This window comes from Zootoca vivipara, chromosome 8 (assembly GCF_963506605.1).
Source record: "Zootoca vivipara chromosome 8, rZooViv1.1, whole genome shotgun sequence".
Classification (NCBI taxonomy): domain Eukaryota; kingdom Metazoa; phylum Chordata; class Lepidosauria; order Squamata; family Lacertidae; genus Zootoca; species Zootoca vivipara.
Window position 1 is genome coordinate 45,415,973 of NC_083283.1, and position 17,568 is coordinate 45,433,540.

General features: G+C 41.8%; 2 protein-coding genes across 13 annotated transcripts in view; both read right to left on the bottom strand.

Annotated features, from left to right (window-relative positions):
• GREB1L (GREB1 like retinoic acid receptor coactivator) overlaps positions 1-17,568 on the bottom strand; it is a 168,113-nt gene that overhangs the window by 117,720 nt on the left and 32,825 nt on the right. The window lies entirely within an intron of this gene.
• LOC132592550 (uncharacterized) overlaps positions 86-17,568 on the bottom strand; it is a 254,823-nt gene continuing 237,340 nt past the window's right edge. The window contains exons 1-2 of one of the 2 annotated variants that reach the window (XR_009558031.1): positions 10,460-17,544; positions 86-9,650 (exon numbers count right to left, since the gene is read on the bottom strand). Coding sequence is in view for 1 of the 2 variants with exons in the window: in XM_060277892.1 (XP_060133875.1) it covers positions 12,027-13,238 (1,212 nt within the window). In the remaining variant the exon portion in view is untranslated. Of the gene's footprint in view, positions 17,545-17,568 lie in introns of those variants that run through there. The other variant, XM_060277892.1, reaches the window with a different exon arrangement.

Consider the following 17,568-nt stretch of genomic DNA (forward strand, 5'->3'; position numbering starts at 1 on the left):
CCTTTGCTGCCAATATTCCTGTAAAGTTTGGACTCTCAAGTATGTTAACTGGTATCACCTGGAAAACTGAGTGAATGGGTAGCTCTTTAAAAAAAAAAGATATTTGCTTTAGCCTGCAATCCTGCACCAACTGGACTAAGTCCAGATGTACTCAATGGAACTTACTCCCAAGTATACATTTTGGAATTGCTGCTATCTGTCCCCCTTCTCCCACCCACCAAGCAGCTGAAACAGGAAGCATTTCCATTCTCCCACCCACCACGATCTTAACAGGTTGATCTGCTTTTCAAGCTGCCATGATTTCCAACCTGGCAGACTGGATCAGACTGCACATAGCAACAAATCAGCACCAGTACCTAGAAAATCTGGTCCAGGGTGTTTGGAGACCCTCTATAACCATGTGGGAGGTGGAAAGGGGGCTGTTGGAAAGGGCAGAGTGAAAATTGTCTTCCCTGTCCATTTGCAGCAGGCCTCCTTCACTGGATGAAACCTCTTTCTATGGACAGAAGGGGCCCTTCTGCAAAACACAAGTTATCTCAGGATCAATCCCAGAAAATATTCCCTCCCATTAAAAAAATACAGATATAGTAGATATGTAAATAATACTTGTATATATAACACATACATACAAATACAAAAGACTTCAATCTGATAATGATTAAAATGCATCTGAATAACTTTTCTTCAGTGCATGCTGTTCTCACCAACATAGACATTTACAACAATTCTTATCTTCAAGGGGTACATTTTGTTCAGTGTTGTTCCACCATGTACTCCAAATCATAAATTACCAAAAAAAAAATGCCAATATACTGAAAAGATTTGTGGACATTTTTATGCAGATTCGCTTTAGTAGTGGAAGTCTGTTTCTACGTATTTATCTGCTTTCATATCGAACATAATCATTTATTATTTACTTTCTGAGTATCTTGGCTCCCTTATTACTTACAATGCTTGATAAACTTCATAACACATTTCTTAATGCATAACAGAGTGTGAGACCGTTTTATTTATTGACAGTACCTCAATATGTCAATATCATTTTACTCTACTACAGGAATAACCAATGTAGTACCCTTCAGATTGCAGGCGAGCTGAGAGTTTGTTTGGACCCTGGGTAAGGCCAAGAAGGTTGAGAGGGAAGGTGTGTGTCTAAAGGTGAAATAAATGATACTGGTTTATACTTATTAGTAATTTTGTTCAATGTAACATTTTTATATGGTGATGATGATGATGATGATACCTTTATTGTCATTGTACAACCTGTGTACAATGAAATTAAATGAGCCTCCCTCCTCCCACACCCAAACACTCAATCTCTTATCGAACAACACACCACCTCACAAGTCAATTTCGCTATGTTATTTTCCGTTCAACAGCCTAACAGCCCACGGATAGAAGCTATTTTTTAGCCTGTTGGTATGGCTGATTATACTGTACTTCTATATCTCCTGCCCGAGGGTAGAAGATTAAAGAGGTGATGGCTGGGGTGTGAGTCATCCCTGAGAAACTGTGTATTTTTGTAACATTTGTTGTTTAAGTTGTCTGATGGTGCTTGAGTTTCCTATACATCACTTAGAGTTGAGAGAGGTTGAGAGGGAGGGAGGGAGGGAGAGAGAGAGAGAGGGGGGGAGAGAAATGTTATAAATAATATGCTGCTGGACAGATCATAACTCCCATCAGCCTCAGCCACCATGGCCAAAGAATTATGGGAGTTATAATCCAGAAACATCTGGAGGACTTGATCATTATAGCGCAGAATAATTTCAAGAAGACTATAGTTTTTCCTTCCACTGCTGATCTAAGCCATGGCTATCCAGGTTCTCTGGTGAATTGAAAACTTCAGTGCCATTTTATGTTTTAGAAAAGCCAAACACAGTGTCCAGGGTCACAATGAATGTGTGTCTCAATATTGGTGCCATTTTTTTAGTCTACTGTATGAGCATTATTATTATTTATTAAATTTATTCTTGGAATTGTGATTAGCTGTGTTGACGTTTGCATGTTTGCCAAAATTCCAATGCAAGTGCACAGTGGGTAAGATACCTACTTAAAAGGCTTGTTTGAAGAGGAAAGTCTGCAGTAGGTGCTGAAAAGACAACTGAGACAGTATCTGTCTCTTGCCTAAAGGGTAAAGGTAAAGGGACCCCTGACCATTAGGTCCAGTCGTGACCAACTCTGGGGTTGCGTGCTCATCTCGCATTATTGGCCAAGGGAGCCGGCGTATAGCTTCCAGGTCATGTGGCCAGCATGACAAAGCCGCTTCTGGCAAACCAGAGCAGCACATGGAAACGCCGTTTACCTTCCCACTGTAGCGGTTCCTATTTATCTACTTGCATTTTGACGTGCTTTCGAACTGCTAGGTTGGCAGGAGCTGGGACCGAGCAACGGGAGCTCACCCCGTCACAGGGATTCGAACCGCCGACCTTCTGATCAGCAAGCCCTAGGCTCAGTGGTTTAACCACAGCGCCACCTGGGTCCCTTCTTGCCTAAAGGGAGGGAACTCCAAAGGGTAGGTGCTTCAACATTAAAGGTCTGATTCCTATGTTGCAGTAGAATGGACCTCCTGTAAGAAAGTATCTGCAGGAGGCCCTCAAGAGTGAGATGGTCTTTCAGGTATCCTTCAGCTAGTACCCCTCTGATGATGGTGACACCATCCACCTGCCACTGTGGCCTGTCTGCTGCTCATCCAGCTACACAGTTTTCAGGGCTCATCTGCCATATTCCTGTGCAGCTGCTGCCACAGATTACCTGCCACATGCTGGCCACTGCTGCCACAGATGCTAAAAGGCAAAGAAGTGAGCCCATGCCAGCCCATCAACACAGCACCTTCAGAGAGGCAGCCAAATGAAGCAAGCAGCATCTAATCCAGTATGCGCCACATTGCAGATGTTTGTCTGGAAAGCAATTTGCATGAGCTGAAAAGTGTGCTGCATGCTCACATGAATTGCCAGAGTGGCTCCTATAGCTGAAGATGCTCTGGGCCAGATTTACTTTCCCCATGCAACAAAGTCTTCAGGCCACTCAATGTGGAGAGATTTTTCAAGTCTGAACTGTCCCATAGAAGTGAAAAGCGCATGCAGAGTTTGATTACACGAATCTTCAAAACAAGAGGAAGAATGACAAGATATCAAAACTTTATAGACTTGCAGGTCTGAAGGATTTATACTTGTGTTCATTACCATATGGTTTTAAAACAAGGAATCCTTTTAAGTATATAACAATTAAACAGGAAGTAGCAAAGTCATAATCAGCAAGCTTAGATCTTTTTGAAGTGCAAAGAAGCCGAGTGACAGCCTACTGAGTAAAACAACATCACACCTTTACAGAAGTGACTGATGAGAGAAAAATCATTAAACAGTCATGCTAAAGTACAGTGAGAACTTAGAAGCCAATTACACTTAAGTGAGTAGAATCAAACAGACTTACTCTGCCATTTATTTTACCATACATTTCACTTGCATTTGGAAACTTGAGCTGCAGGGCAGGAACTTCAATGGAGAAACTGAAAGGTTTTTCAGTAACTTGCTCCAACAGAAGCCAATATCTAGATCAGGCATCCCCAAACTTCGGCCCTCCAGATGTTTTGTACTACAATTCCCATCTTTCCCGACCACTGGTCCTGTTAAGCTAGGGATCATGGGAGTTGTAGGCCAAAACATCTGGAGGGCCGCAGTTTGGGGATGCCTAATCTAGATTATTTAAACCCAGTAAGCATGTTAATATGAACATTGTGCACAGCATTGTCAAAAAATGTTAAATGACCTGCCATGTAGAATCAGATGTGACCCCAGATTTTTTTTGGGGGGGGAGGGGTCATAGGAGATTTAAAAGTAACATTTGAAATAAGTAAAGGATACGTAAATTCACACCATGAGCAGGGGTATTCATCAGTTCCTTGATTATTGCATTAAGATTGTAGAGGTTAATGTGGAGAAATATGAAGGAGGATATGATGTGATTATTGTAGCATCCTCAAATGTCTCCTGCTGTCCAAAAGGTCAACAGAGTAACGAATAAAGGATCACAATGAAAGGTTTCATTGCAGAACAAAGTAAAACCCTTTGAAATAAAAGAACGGGGCGGAAGGTTGGAAATCAAAGATGGTGTAGCACATAGCCAATAAAACAAACTAAGGTATAAAGAAGATTACCTCCTATAATCTTTACCTCTGCTCTAGCAAACACATGATAAACATAAATTCACAGCTTACAAAAATTATGTCAACTTCAAAATCAACTCCATGTTTATCTTTGGTCTTTCTACTCACTTTTTCTGGTGTGAAAGAAGAGGAAATCAAATGAGGAAACATCACTCAAAGTGAGCCATTTACTGTGGACCCGAAAGGATAAGTGCCTCATAAACTGCAGTGATCCATTTCCAATTACCGTCACACAACAGAAGGCAACATCATTTGCATTAACATTTTTTATGGCCTCCATAGGTAAAAAGGGCAAGTTTAGGAAATTACTTATTTCTTCTTGCTGCTATAAAATGTCTTGAGACAGGATTTTGACAAAATGCTCCTGTCATTGAATGTGGAAACCACATTACCCCCTTGCAGTTTTAAGAATGGAGCAACAAAGTATTTAAAAATTATAGCAACGCTTTAAAAGATAAGCATCATCACCTATTTTTAAAAAAATAACTGGGTTTGCAACAACAACAAAAATCCACAAGAAAGGAGCTTATAGTATACAGGAAAATTCAAAAGTGCAGACACAAAAGAAGAAACCTCTGAAGCTCATAATGATTATATAGCACCCCACCATATTACACAGAAATAGCACAATTTCATATAATTATTGTAAAGCAGAGGGGGAGAAAGCCCTGGACTTTCATTCCTCTGGTATTATATTTTATTACATACCGGTATATCCTGAAAAAGAATTGCAGGGAAGGGACCAAGAAATAGCTGCAGATCTGTCTCTCTAACTGAAGAGGAGCACAATATGGCAGAAAAGGGTGCTGGAGGCAACTTAAGAAGAGCCTGCTGGATCAGGCCAATGGCTGGATCAGGCCAATGGCCTATCTATCTAGTCCAGCATCCTGTTCTTATAGTGGCTGACCAGATGCCTGTGGGAAGCCTGCAAGCACAACAGTTCTTTGCCCACCTGTGATTCCCAGCAACTGGTCAGAGGCATAATGCCAAGCAGAATATAGCCATTATGGCTAACAGTTGTTGCTAGCCTTGTCTCTCAAAGCGGCACAACATTACAAAATAAAAATAAAAATGCATGCCTATGGCCATTTTCTGTCTGCTCCCTTTACATATTTTAAGAATCTGACATGAGAAAACATATTGTTGAAAGCAGTTCCAAAGCTAACATTCGTTGGATGCAAAGGAGAACAGGGCTCCCATCACAGATTGTTATGCTGTGGTGACAACGTAGGATGTTGCCTTCAACCAAGTCAAAACATTAATCCATCTAGCTGAGTCTTATCTGCCACAGTGGAAGAGAACCTCAGGCCAAGGAGCCCAAAGCAGCCTGCCAGGCCTCTCTAGGCCTTGGAACTCTCCATAGCAACGCCTCCAGTTCTTTTGCCTCGCTAGAATACGTCCTTGAACTGCAACAATGCGTCATGCTTGCCTAGATGGAGAGAGATACGCATAGGAAAAACAGATCTTGTGTGTGGCTTAACTGTAGCCTAATGTACAAAGATAAGAGTCGCATCCATTGCCCCACCTGTCACTGGCATATGGTCCCAAGAAGGCTGAACGCAAGGGAATGCAGTCCTTAGGCTGTAAAAGATTCCCCGGCTGTCATCTACAATGACTAGCAATAGCTTTCAGGGGTTTGAGACAGAGCCTTTTCTGAGATACCAGGGATTGAACCTGGGACTTTTTGCTAGCAGTGCATGTGCTTCTGCTGAAAGCTCTCGTCTACACAACGAGTAAGAGGTGGCACTCATGAAACACGGGGTGGGATGTTTTCTGCTATGTCCAAAGAAAGAAATTGGATGAGCAATTTCCTCTCCCTCCCATGTGACATAAGCAGTTGAAGGATCACTAATGGAATCCAAGGACCCCCTTTGGCTAAAATGTCCTGGCAATTGCTCAGAAAAGGTGTGCTGTTATCTTGTGATATGCTCTCAGCTTCTTGGCCTGTATTTTTCTGAGGAGGGGGGTGCGGGAGAGATTTGGACAAATCCTCCTGAGAAATACAAGAACGAACACTTCACAATTTCACACAACAAAGGATCAATCACTTTGACACAAGTGGTGTTCCCCACAACCCTGCAAAAAATAAAGCCTTTATAAAACACACATAAACATGGATACAGAATCAGAAAAGGAGTCCAACGGCAGCTTCCCGTTATGCCTACTGGCAGTTTCCCCAATATACAATATATTCCTGCGTATAAGACTACTTTTTAACCCAGGGAAATCTTCTCAAAAGTTGGGGGTCGTCTTATACGCCGGGTCGTATTTCTTATATGGCGAGTATACCCCAACTCTATATTTTAACTGGAAAAGTTGGGGGTCATCTTATACGCCCAGTCGTCTTATACGCCGGAATATATGGGTACCTGTATTAAAATGTACAGTGACAAAAACACTTCAAACAACATAGGGTCATTGTTCTGCATTAAAGGACTAGCAGGCCAAAAGACTTTCACTGTGAATTGGATAGCTCATTTACACACCCATAAGGCCAGGTAGTCCCTGCAGCAAAATTTATGCTTATGGATTTGCAAACCAAGAGTTCAGCAAAGTGTCAAGTTTGTGCAAGCACAATGGAATAGCCACACAGAAATCTTCAATAAAGCTTAGCTGTGGACATTTAAAAAATGAGAGTGTATGTTTGGTTTACTCTGCATAGAATCCATTGGCACCACAAATTTAATAAAATTCAGCGGTCATGACCCATGCATTTCTACAACCATGGGCCATTGTCATGAATAAGACTCTTTGCCCTCACAATTCACATGTTCCTAGTAATCACAAAGAGCACAGCATGTTGCAGCAGTAATCCAAGTAAACAGATGGAAAAAACTCCTGTACTGCACACTGCTTAGAGGAAGACAGACTCTCAAAACCACACCTAATCTGCAACAATGATTGAATTACATTAATTCCCCAATGGGGATGCTATTGAATCTTATACATTCTATTATGAGAAATCAAATGTACTTATGAGAAGACAAATGTATCAATGGCAAATAGGTTTTCCCTGACCAAAAATAAATAAATACCATAATTCTTGATTTGTTCCACAAAGAGGTGTCTCTTACCTCCCACAGAGTACCTCTATACAAGGACTTTATTACGGCTTCATAAATTAGAAAAAGTGCAGCAAAAGAACCATGTCAAAGGAACAACAAGCACTGGGAACACCAACTTCTTAGGGAAAATGCAAGCATGTCAAAGGCCCAACTTCAAATAATGCCAAGATGTTACCATGATTCTTGAGTGCTCTAGAGGTGCTGACAGCTCTAGTGCCAATGCCCTTCTTTGCCAGCCGCAGGGCCATTCTATCCTATCCTCATTTACAAGGCTCTGATGGAAAGTTCCTATGTATTTTTCCCACAGATACAATTTGTTCCAATCTACCTGTTGCAAAGGAAATGGTTGACAAGCATGTCCTGAAGTTCCTAAACAGCTCATTCTCTTCCAGAAGTAGCAAACTGGGCAGCTGATAAGAGCTAAAGTCTAAAAAGTTAGGAATCTGTATTTTTGCAGTGCTATGCTCACAGCCTGGAACACAAGGAAAGTGCATTGTGCTGATCTAGCTCATTACTGTGTACACTGACTGGCAGGCTTTCAGAAAGGGGACATTTCCAGCCCTACCTGGAGAAGGGCAAAAATGGAACCTGGGACTTTCTGCATGTAAAGTAAATGCTCTGCTACTGAGCTACAGACCTTCCCTTCAGCTATATCTGTTTAAGGTAAAGGTAAAGGGACCCCTGGCCATTAGGTCCAGTCACGGACGACTCTGGGGTTGCAGCGCTCATCTGTCATTACTGGCCGAGGGAGCCAGCATACAGCTTCCGGGTCATGTGGCCAGCATGACTAAGCCACTTCTGGCAAACCAGAGCAGCACACGGAAACGTCGTTTACTTTCCTGCCAGAGTGGTACCTATTTATCTACTTGCACTTTGACGTGCTTTCGAACTGCTGGGTGGGCAGGAGCTGGGACCGAACAATGGGAGCTCACCCCATTGCAGGGATTCGAACCACTGACATTCTGATCAGCAAGCCCTAGGCTCAGTGGTTTGGACCACAGCGCCACCCGCGACCCTCTATATCTGTTTACATATTTGTTAAAATAACACATGTATGGTATCCTACTACTCTAGATCTTACATGTTCACACTAATTATAAAGCCACATATTATGCAAAGCTAAATTTTAGTCTCAAGTACAACCCCTGTAAAGGTAGAAACCAGGAATGTGGGTGAATTTTTTCATAGGGGAACAGTTAGGGCCAGAGACACCAGTATGCAAAGACAATTCCGGGGGGGGGGGGCGCATCCCAATGTCCCACACATGAGCATCGCCTTTCCTCCCTAAGCCAGGCAGAAGCTTCCTGGGCTTTGGGAAGGAGGCACCAGACTTTAAATACTTTAATACTCTAATTTACCATTTAGGAGACTAGCCTAGTCTCCCTAGTCCACTGACCACACACCACTGTAGGAACTGAGGTACACCATTAGACATTCTCATTTATGTTCAAGGTGACAACATGAATAAATCTTAAAAACATCTAACTCATACGGTTTATCCACATTTACCTTTTGCCCTGCTCTTTTCAGACAGCTGAGGTGCACACTTTAATGCTCCAAGTGTTTTTTTGTGTGCGTGTTTTTGCCCCAAGCTTTCCTTGTGAAAACCCACTCTTTAAAGTGAAAACTCACTCTTTAAAGATGAATTGGAGCAAATGTCAATTCAGGATTTCCATGGGTTTTAAACAGGGAGTTTTCACAAGGAAAGCTCCAGAGCAACAACAACAGAAGGGGCACTTGAACACGGAGCTTTAAATCACGGACCATGCCTAGAAAGAGTGGAGGAAAGGTAAGTGTGGATAAGCCCTTAATGGAACAAAAGTTAATAGGGAAACAAACATCCAGAATTTGAAATGGGCCTTCTCAGCATGAAATAGGTGGTGTTGCAAAACCAGATATGCTTACAAAGAGTGTTTTACTGCCAAAAGTTAAATATCACGGGAATACGCTTATAACATTTAAAAATTATTACACACTGAAAACTTTCCGAATGAACAAGCAATAGATTAACCGTTTTTTATAAGCCAGCCAGATTTATTTATTTATTAAGTTAATGGAATAATTCATCCCAAATACTGCTATCAATTAATTTCAATGTTTCTCACAAGCTGGAGTTGCAGAGAAGAGAATCACTCCTGATTCTGAATTCTGTTCCAACAAACTATGGTCTGAAGTGAGAAGAATACAGCTCTCACCAATAATCGAAAGTGCATGTACTGTAAAATGATTTTTAAAATACTGCAGACAACATGCAGATATCCTCACTGCAAGTTTACCACCTTGGCAATAATTGAGGAACCAATATGTAAGTAGAATTCAGATCAGCACTTAAGACCACAAGACCACCCTGATTAATTCTGCAAGATGATATGCAGACAAACACAGGCAGAAAGAACAATACAGCTGAAGGAAATAAACATCACCTCTGTGGCGGGCAACATATGGCAATGTGTCAGATGCTGTCTGCCTTTCACACAACCCCCCAGCACAATCTATGCAACACTACTGTGCGCAATCACACATTGTTAGCATCCCACACAGTTTGTGCTATTTGGGCCCAGTGGTGTGTCACACTGCCTCACAAACTAGTTAGAGTTGGTTGCCAAAAGTAGGAAATGCCAAGGCAAGCTAAACATGAATAAATAAATGTGTCAGAGCTGTATGGAGGAGAGCTGAAAGTCAGTACTGTCTTCTGAAGGGGTTGCTCATTACTTGGAATTGAAGCTAAACTTTGAAAGAGATCATTTGCACAGATAGAACTCACCTCTATGAACTGTTTCAGTGGTAAGGGGTGATGGGAGCTGTAGTCCAAAAAGAACTGAAGGGCTGTAGCGTTTCCACCCCAACTTAACCATGGTTTAAGCCTAGGAGTCAGAAACTTCCTCCATCCCATTTTGTCATGGACTATCTTCTGGGAGTTGCTTGCCAGTGATGGGTAGGGTCAGAAAGAAAAGTGGGCAGGCAATGCATGTTATTCTTACCTTTTTACAGTTACATTTCAACCAGAGGATTCTATACACACACCTCTTTATCCTCCAGCCAGCCAGCCAAGGAAGACACATTATCATAGTTCAACAGATTCCAACCACACAAAAGCACCTGATGGGTGTGTGGCTGAGGGATGTGGCCTGGGACTAGTTCTGAAGGCTGGATGGAGAGGATTGCATTCAACCCTTGGGCCTGAGGTTCCCCACTCCTGATTTAGGAAATCACAAAAATGCATTGAACAAACATTGGCTCATCACTCTTCTCTTTAAGTAAAAAGGAAGGTGAATCTTCCCATCCCCTCCACATTGATCATTATGAGAAGGAATGTCAGCTGCAAATTTGATAGGATGATATGATTACTAGTAGTCTTCTATGCAGCATTTAAGGAAATTTAAGAAACCAAAAAACCAGTGCAGTTTGAAAAATTCAGTCTGCCACTTTGATTCAGATTGGCATCCAATTGTATCCAAACATACATGAAAACCTGCTGCTTCATCTCCTTGATATCATGCAAAATTTGGTTGCAATAGTTTAAGAAGTGTCCAAATGCATAGCAAACAGACAACATAGTAGATTAACTGTGTTCTCTTCCCAATACAGAAGTCACTTCTTTGTTTCCAGAATTTGGATGTTTAGTATATCCCCATGGAAAAGTTTTGAAGAAGACATTAACATATTTTAAAGTTTCTAAAGCTCTAAAGTTACAAAGTAATAAAGACAGTTATAACAATAATGCTGTTAGAAGTTACATAACTGAAAGCAAACAGAAAAACAATATAATTTTATCACAAAACTGTGTTCAACTTGACTACCATAAGCATTGACAATTTTGGTACCTAATGCTGAGCTTCAAGGATGCTCACTCTGATGAGTCCTTGGAAACAAGCTGGCACAGTTGCGAGATGCATCTGTCTCAAATGTCAGCTTATGTGAGGAAGTAAGGCCATTCCCAATTGCAAGGTTTTTAAAACAATATCACATGAAAAAAGCTGGAAGAGTTTTTTCTTACCAAAAAAAGATCTAGAGATGACTCTCAAGTAAATACCATGAAAAATGTAAGGGCATTACTTAAGAAGACAGATTATATCAGAAGAGCAATCAGAATTCCATACAAATCCCACTTCTATCAACTGCACAAAGACCACCTTCTTTCAGCTTAGACTTGGATCTTTGTGTGGGCAATCTTGATCTATCTGAAGTGCCTGCTACCAGAAATGAACTCAAGCGCAGCAGGAGCGTAAGTATTCATACCAAGATACTGGAAATCAATTGTCTTTCTGCCCCCTTCTACTTTGTGCAGGAGTGTCCATTATAAAGTAGTCTACCTTCTCTTGCTTGTTACAGGTAGGTAGCCGTGTTGGTCTGATGTAGTCAAAACAAAAATAAAAAAAATCCTTCCAGTAGCACCTTAGAGACCAACTAATTTGTCATGCATGCACACGAAAGTTCATACCTATGACAAACTTAGTTGGTCTCTAAAGTGCTACTGGAAGGAATTTTTTTTATTTTAGTTTTCTCTTGCTTGATCACTCTCTTTGGCGATCACTCGTAGCCAAGTAAGATTATCTTCCATAGATGGGTCCATAAGTGACTGTGGAGGCCAATTTTGGATCCACACGTCCTTCCACAGTGGGGACATTGGCTTCCAGGCAGGAGCTGATCAAGGTGTGGATATGCCAAGCGTGCCTTCCTCTTAGCACGTTTCTCCATTGCATCCTGAGATCAAATTTCTTCAAAGCTCATGACACCTTTGGTAAAGGCTGTTCTCCAATTGAAGCACTCGCAGGCCAGTGTCTCCCAGTTGTCAGTGTTTATACTACACTTTTAAAGATTTGCTTGAGACAGTTTTTAAACCTCTTTTGTTGACCACCAGCATTACGTTTTCCATTTTTAAGTTTGGAATAGAGTAGTTGCTTTGGAAGATGATCATCAGGCATCCGCACAACATGACCAGTCCAACAAAGTTGATGTTGAAGAATCATTGCTTCAACACTGGTGATCTTTGCTTCTTCCAGTACACTGATATTAGTTTGCCTGTCTTCCCAAGTGATGTGTAAAAAAATTTGGAGACACCGTTGATGGAATCTTTCGAGCAGTTGGAGATGGCGTTTATAAGTGGTCCATGTACCACAAGCATATAGTAAGGTTGGTAGTACAATAGCTTTGTAAACAAGCATTTCGGTTTCCCTGCGAATGTCCCGGTCCTCAAACACTCTGCACTTCAATCGGGAGAAAACCGCACTCACAGAGCTCAGGCGATGCTGGATTTTGGCATCAATGTTGGCCCTTGTGGAAAGGTAACTGCCTAGGTATGAGAAGTGATCAACATTTTCCACCGTTACACCACTGAGTTGGATTTGTGGCACTGCAGAGGGGTTATTTTGTACTTGTTGGTGCAGCACTTTGGTTTTTTTGATGTTGAGTGATAGGCCAAGCTTTTCGTAAGCTTCTGCAAAGATATTTAGGATGGTTTGGAGGTCATCCTCCGAGCGTGCACACACTATGTTGTCATCAGCATACTGAAGCTCTATGACGGAAGTTACGGTAACCTTACTTTTTGCTTTCAGCCTGCTCAGATTGAAGAGCTTTCCATCTGTTCGATATATGATTTCTACTCCGGTAGGGAGTTTCCCTTCAACAAGGTGTAGGATCATGGCAATGAAAATAATGAATAGAGTTGGGGCAATAACACAACCCTGTTTAACAGCTGGTCCCACTGTGAATGGTTCACTTTGAGAGCCATTGTTATCTGCGATTGTTGCTGTCATATTATCATGGAGGAGCCGAATTATGTTTACAAATTTATCTGGGCAGCCAATTTGAGCAGGAGTGTCCATTATAAAATAGTCTACCTTCTCTTGCTTGATCAATATTTGCCACATAAAGGGGCACAATCCAAAAGATAACCCTCCACTGACCACAGAAATCAACAGGTTGCAAAGGGAAGGAGGTGACCTTTTAATATACACAGAACTAATGTTGGCTCCATGTTTTGAAACGCCCGACGGCAATACACCCTCCATAGGCCCCTGAGTCTACATCCTCATTGCAGCAGCCATGTTGCTCACCAGCTCAAGACTGAGCATATAATATCAATCTTGAACTAGCTGCCAGTCAGTTTCTGGGCCCAAATCAAAGTACTGGTTTTGACCTATAAAACCTGCTCAGGACCACAATATCTCAAGGACCACCTCTTCCCATATGAACTGACCCAGACCCTGTGACTGTCATCTGAGGCCCTTTGTTGTGTGCCTCTTCCATGAGAGATTCAGAGGGTGACAACACAATAAAGAGGTCTTTTCTGTGGTGACGCCCCACTTGTGGAACGCTCTCCCCAAGGTGGCTCACCTGGCGCCTTCATTACATATCTACAGTATAGGCACCAGGCAAAAACGTTTCTCTATACATTCAGGCCTTTGGCTGATTTAATTGTGTTTGTGGGAGGAGGGGTGTTATTGGTTTGCTATTGGTTTTTTTTTGTTATGTATTCTCATTTTGATTTTTATGTTGTGATTCGCCCTGTGATCTTTAGATGAAGGGGTGGTATATAAATTTAAGAAATAATAATCATAAATGATCCCTGTCCCTTCCAAGGTATGGTCTCAATCTGCTCCCTTTACTATACTAAAGGGCAAGAGGAGTTAGTAGTAGTTTTAGCAGCCACCTCTCTCCCTAAGTAAACTTTGTAAGAGGTTTTAAAAAAAACTTTGATCAAATTTCCATGTGGAAATCTGCCTTTTCATAGTAAGTGTATGAGCCATTTGCAAATTAATTCCATGCCAGCATGAAATGCTTCAAGTGACATGCACTGGTCCCACTTTCATAAACCATGATACTTTTCCGTGCAGGCATGCATGTTAGAAGAACAAATGTTTACTTTCAGGATGAAAGTTATAGGACATTGTTGGGTGGGGGAAAGCCTAACCTAGCAATGATCAGAGCTTTGGGTTTATAGACCTACCTTACAGTCTTTGTATGGGTCAGAGAAGGGTTCAAGTTTGGTATCAACCTGTAAACTGGAACTGGAACTTTACAAGCTCATAAACAAGCCATGTATTTATAAAATGCAGCCCAGATTATTATTTGGTTACAGTTACAAATAAGTTTAATAACTTTTTTTTTATTTGCTGAAGGTGGTGGCATCTTGATTGTTTGGAATTTAAGAAGTTCTGGTTCAGCTTTCGGGAGGGAAAGGGTGGTGGCTCATAAAGTCCTTCAATAAATTTGATAAATGAATAAATAACCCAAGTGAAAAGTTCAGAGGGAGAAATTTACCAGTGGCCACTCTTCCTTTAGTAGTTGCTCTTATTCTGCTGCTATCTCTGTAGTAGCAGGACTCGTCCCAGAATCTTTCACCCAGTCCTCCAAATTTTTGAAACTGCCTCCTAAGTTTTCCACCTGTGAACGGTGTGTGGGTGAGAGAGATTAAGAGGTATGTTGCCACTAGGAAGAGAGAATAATTCTGTTTTAGATGGGTTTATGAACAGATTATGTTTGTGACCCCATCACACCAGACTGCCTCTTGCACCAAGTGCCCTCTTATGTCAGAGCTGTTGTTGCACTCTTTTTTTAAGCCCAACTAATTATATGAAATATATATATGCATGTTATACATTCAATATTTATAAAAAGGTTAAGCCCCATGTGGTTTAATATGTTTCTGCAGCATAGTTTTGTAAGTATATTTATACAGTTATGTGCATTTTTATACAATTTTACAGAGTTATATACTGTACATAATTGCTGCTTGTATCTGTTTAAGCTCTGGTTACTTTAGGAAGCTTATATTTGCAAATAATAATGCACATATAATAATGAAAGAATTGTTCACATTTTTAGCAGAACTGGAGGGGGGGAATTGCTTCTTGTCAAGATTAAGGAGTGAGATAGGAATTAGGGGGGGGACAACTGTGTGTGTGAATAAGCTTGACATCAAGAAAATTCCATCCCTATTTGTCACAGCCCTGGTTTATATTACGAAGGGCAAACTGGCAGCCCAAAGACCAGATCCAGGGCCCGAGGCAACTTTAGCTGGCAGCCTGCCGGATTTTAAATCAAGGTGTGGTAAAATGTTTCCTCACAGGGTCATTTGTAAGGGAAAGTAACAGGAAACCTCTGTATGTATTTCATATAAATGTCATTGTCTACTTCTACATACTTTGAAAAGCAGTTCATCCATTTGCCCATGAGCTGTCTCTGAAGACAGATGGATGCCAACAATAACAATGCCTATGTGTTCTCTATAGGTTCAACCACCTCTCGAGATATATCCTCCAAATTTGGCACAAGGGCTCCCAAAGTGGGAGTGAAAGTCTTCATTGGTGTTTGGATACCCAGCAGCCATTCTGAATCAAGATGGTGGAGCGAAAAGTGATTCTGACTTAACTTTATCCAATTTGGGGCAGGATGGACGCCTCTGAAAATATCACCACCTCACCTGGCAGGATTTTATCAAATGTGGTGGGATGGTGCCAACCTAAGTCAATCTGGACAGCTCCGAATGTTCAGGGCAGGGCAGAGGCGGAATGGGATGTTTACAGGCTTTTTCGATGGTGTCTCAAATATACGCGATTTCACTTACCGTATTTTTCCATGTACAGTGGTACCTCGACTTACAAACGACTCGACAACCGAATTTTTCGACTTACTAATGGGGCAAACGCTTACGAATTTCTCGACATCCGAACAGAAACCGTGGCGGTTTTAGATAGGGTTTTTTTGACTTACGAATTTCTAGATGGGGTTGCTTCGACTTACGAATTTTTCCATTTCCAATGCATTCCTATGGGAAATCGCGTTTCCAATGGCGCTTTTCGACTTACGAATTTTTCAACCTACGAAGGTGCCTTCGGAACGGATTAAATTCATAAGTCGAGGCACCACTGTATAAGACTAGGTTCCCACCCCAAAAAAGTAATGTCAAAAATTAGGGGGTGTCTTATGCACGGATACATCTCCCCCATTTTCTTAAATCTGAGTCCCCCAAAATAGGGGGTGTCTTATATAGGGGGGTTGTCTTATAGATGGAAAAATATGGTAAATACACATTGCCTTGGAACGTAACCCCTGCGTAAATTGAGGGTGGGTGGGTTGCCTGTAGTTTATCAATCAATTCTTCTTCCAAGGGAAATATGGCAAATGTATCTCTTTGAGGGGAATAAGGGGCCTCCTAACAAACTACATTCCCCAGGATACTTTGGGGGAAGCTAAGACTGTTTAAAGTGGTATAATGCTGTTCTAAATACCTGGTGTGGCTGTGGCCTAAGTCAGACCATTACAGAATTGTCTATATCAGTGGTGGAGAAAGCTCACACTCTGGGACCAAATGCAGCCTTCCAAACCCTCAGAACTTTGCCTCAGAAATTGACTCCATTAATATTGTAAAAATAAACTTTTTGTGGGAATACAGTTCCTTATTCCACAATTCATAGGACAACTCTGTAGTTGGTCAGAATCCCAATGATGTAGATGGCATGTATAGCTCATTGCTAATGCAATGGGGCTTCCACTATTCCTCCCTTCTCTTGCATTCCCCTAATCTCCAGAGGTTTCAGCAATCCTCTGGAGCATATTTTTCAGGAGCATAGAGGGCTGAAGGGGAAAATCAGACTCTGTTAGATTTCACCCAGTCTGAGCAGGGGTTACCAAATTATGTCTAGCTCTGGATCTCTCACTGATAAATATTGTGTGCTAGATCCAGACATAGTCATACTTCATATATAGATCCATTGAAATCAATGGAATGTAAATGAATCACAACTAACTTAAGCCCCATTAAATGTCAGTGGGTCTGTTCTAACACAATGTATAAATCCTCAATTTTTAAATTCATACTATAGTACTGTAACACTTATGCCAGTAAGCTTTATTTATTATCTTCACTAAATATCTGAGCTCAGGAGAGCACAAACCATACCTACATACATGGGTGTACCCAGCGAGGGGCAGGGGGGGCAGCTGCCCCCTAGACGCAAAAACTTTTAAACCGTATTTTACGGACCATAACCCGCACTTTTTCCCTCTGAAAACTGAAGGGGGAAAGTCGCTGCAGGTTATGGAAATCGGGCTGTTTCCGCCCCCTCCGCGGCTGCAGCCAGTGACAAGAACGTGGGGAGGGTGAGAAGCAGCCTGAAATCGGGCTGTTTTCGCCCCCTCCACGGCTGCATCCAGGGACAGGAACGTGGGAGGGGGGAGGAGCAGCCTGAGCTGGGGGGCGGGAGCGGATGGGAGCTCCTTCCATCCTTCCTTCCCCCCTCTTTCTTTCTTTCTTTCTTATTTTCTCTCTCCCTCTCCCTTCTCTCTCTCTCTCTCTCACCCCTTCCTTCCTTCCTTCCTTCCTTCTCTCTCTCTCTC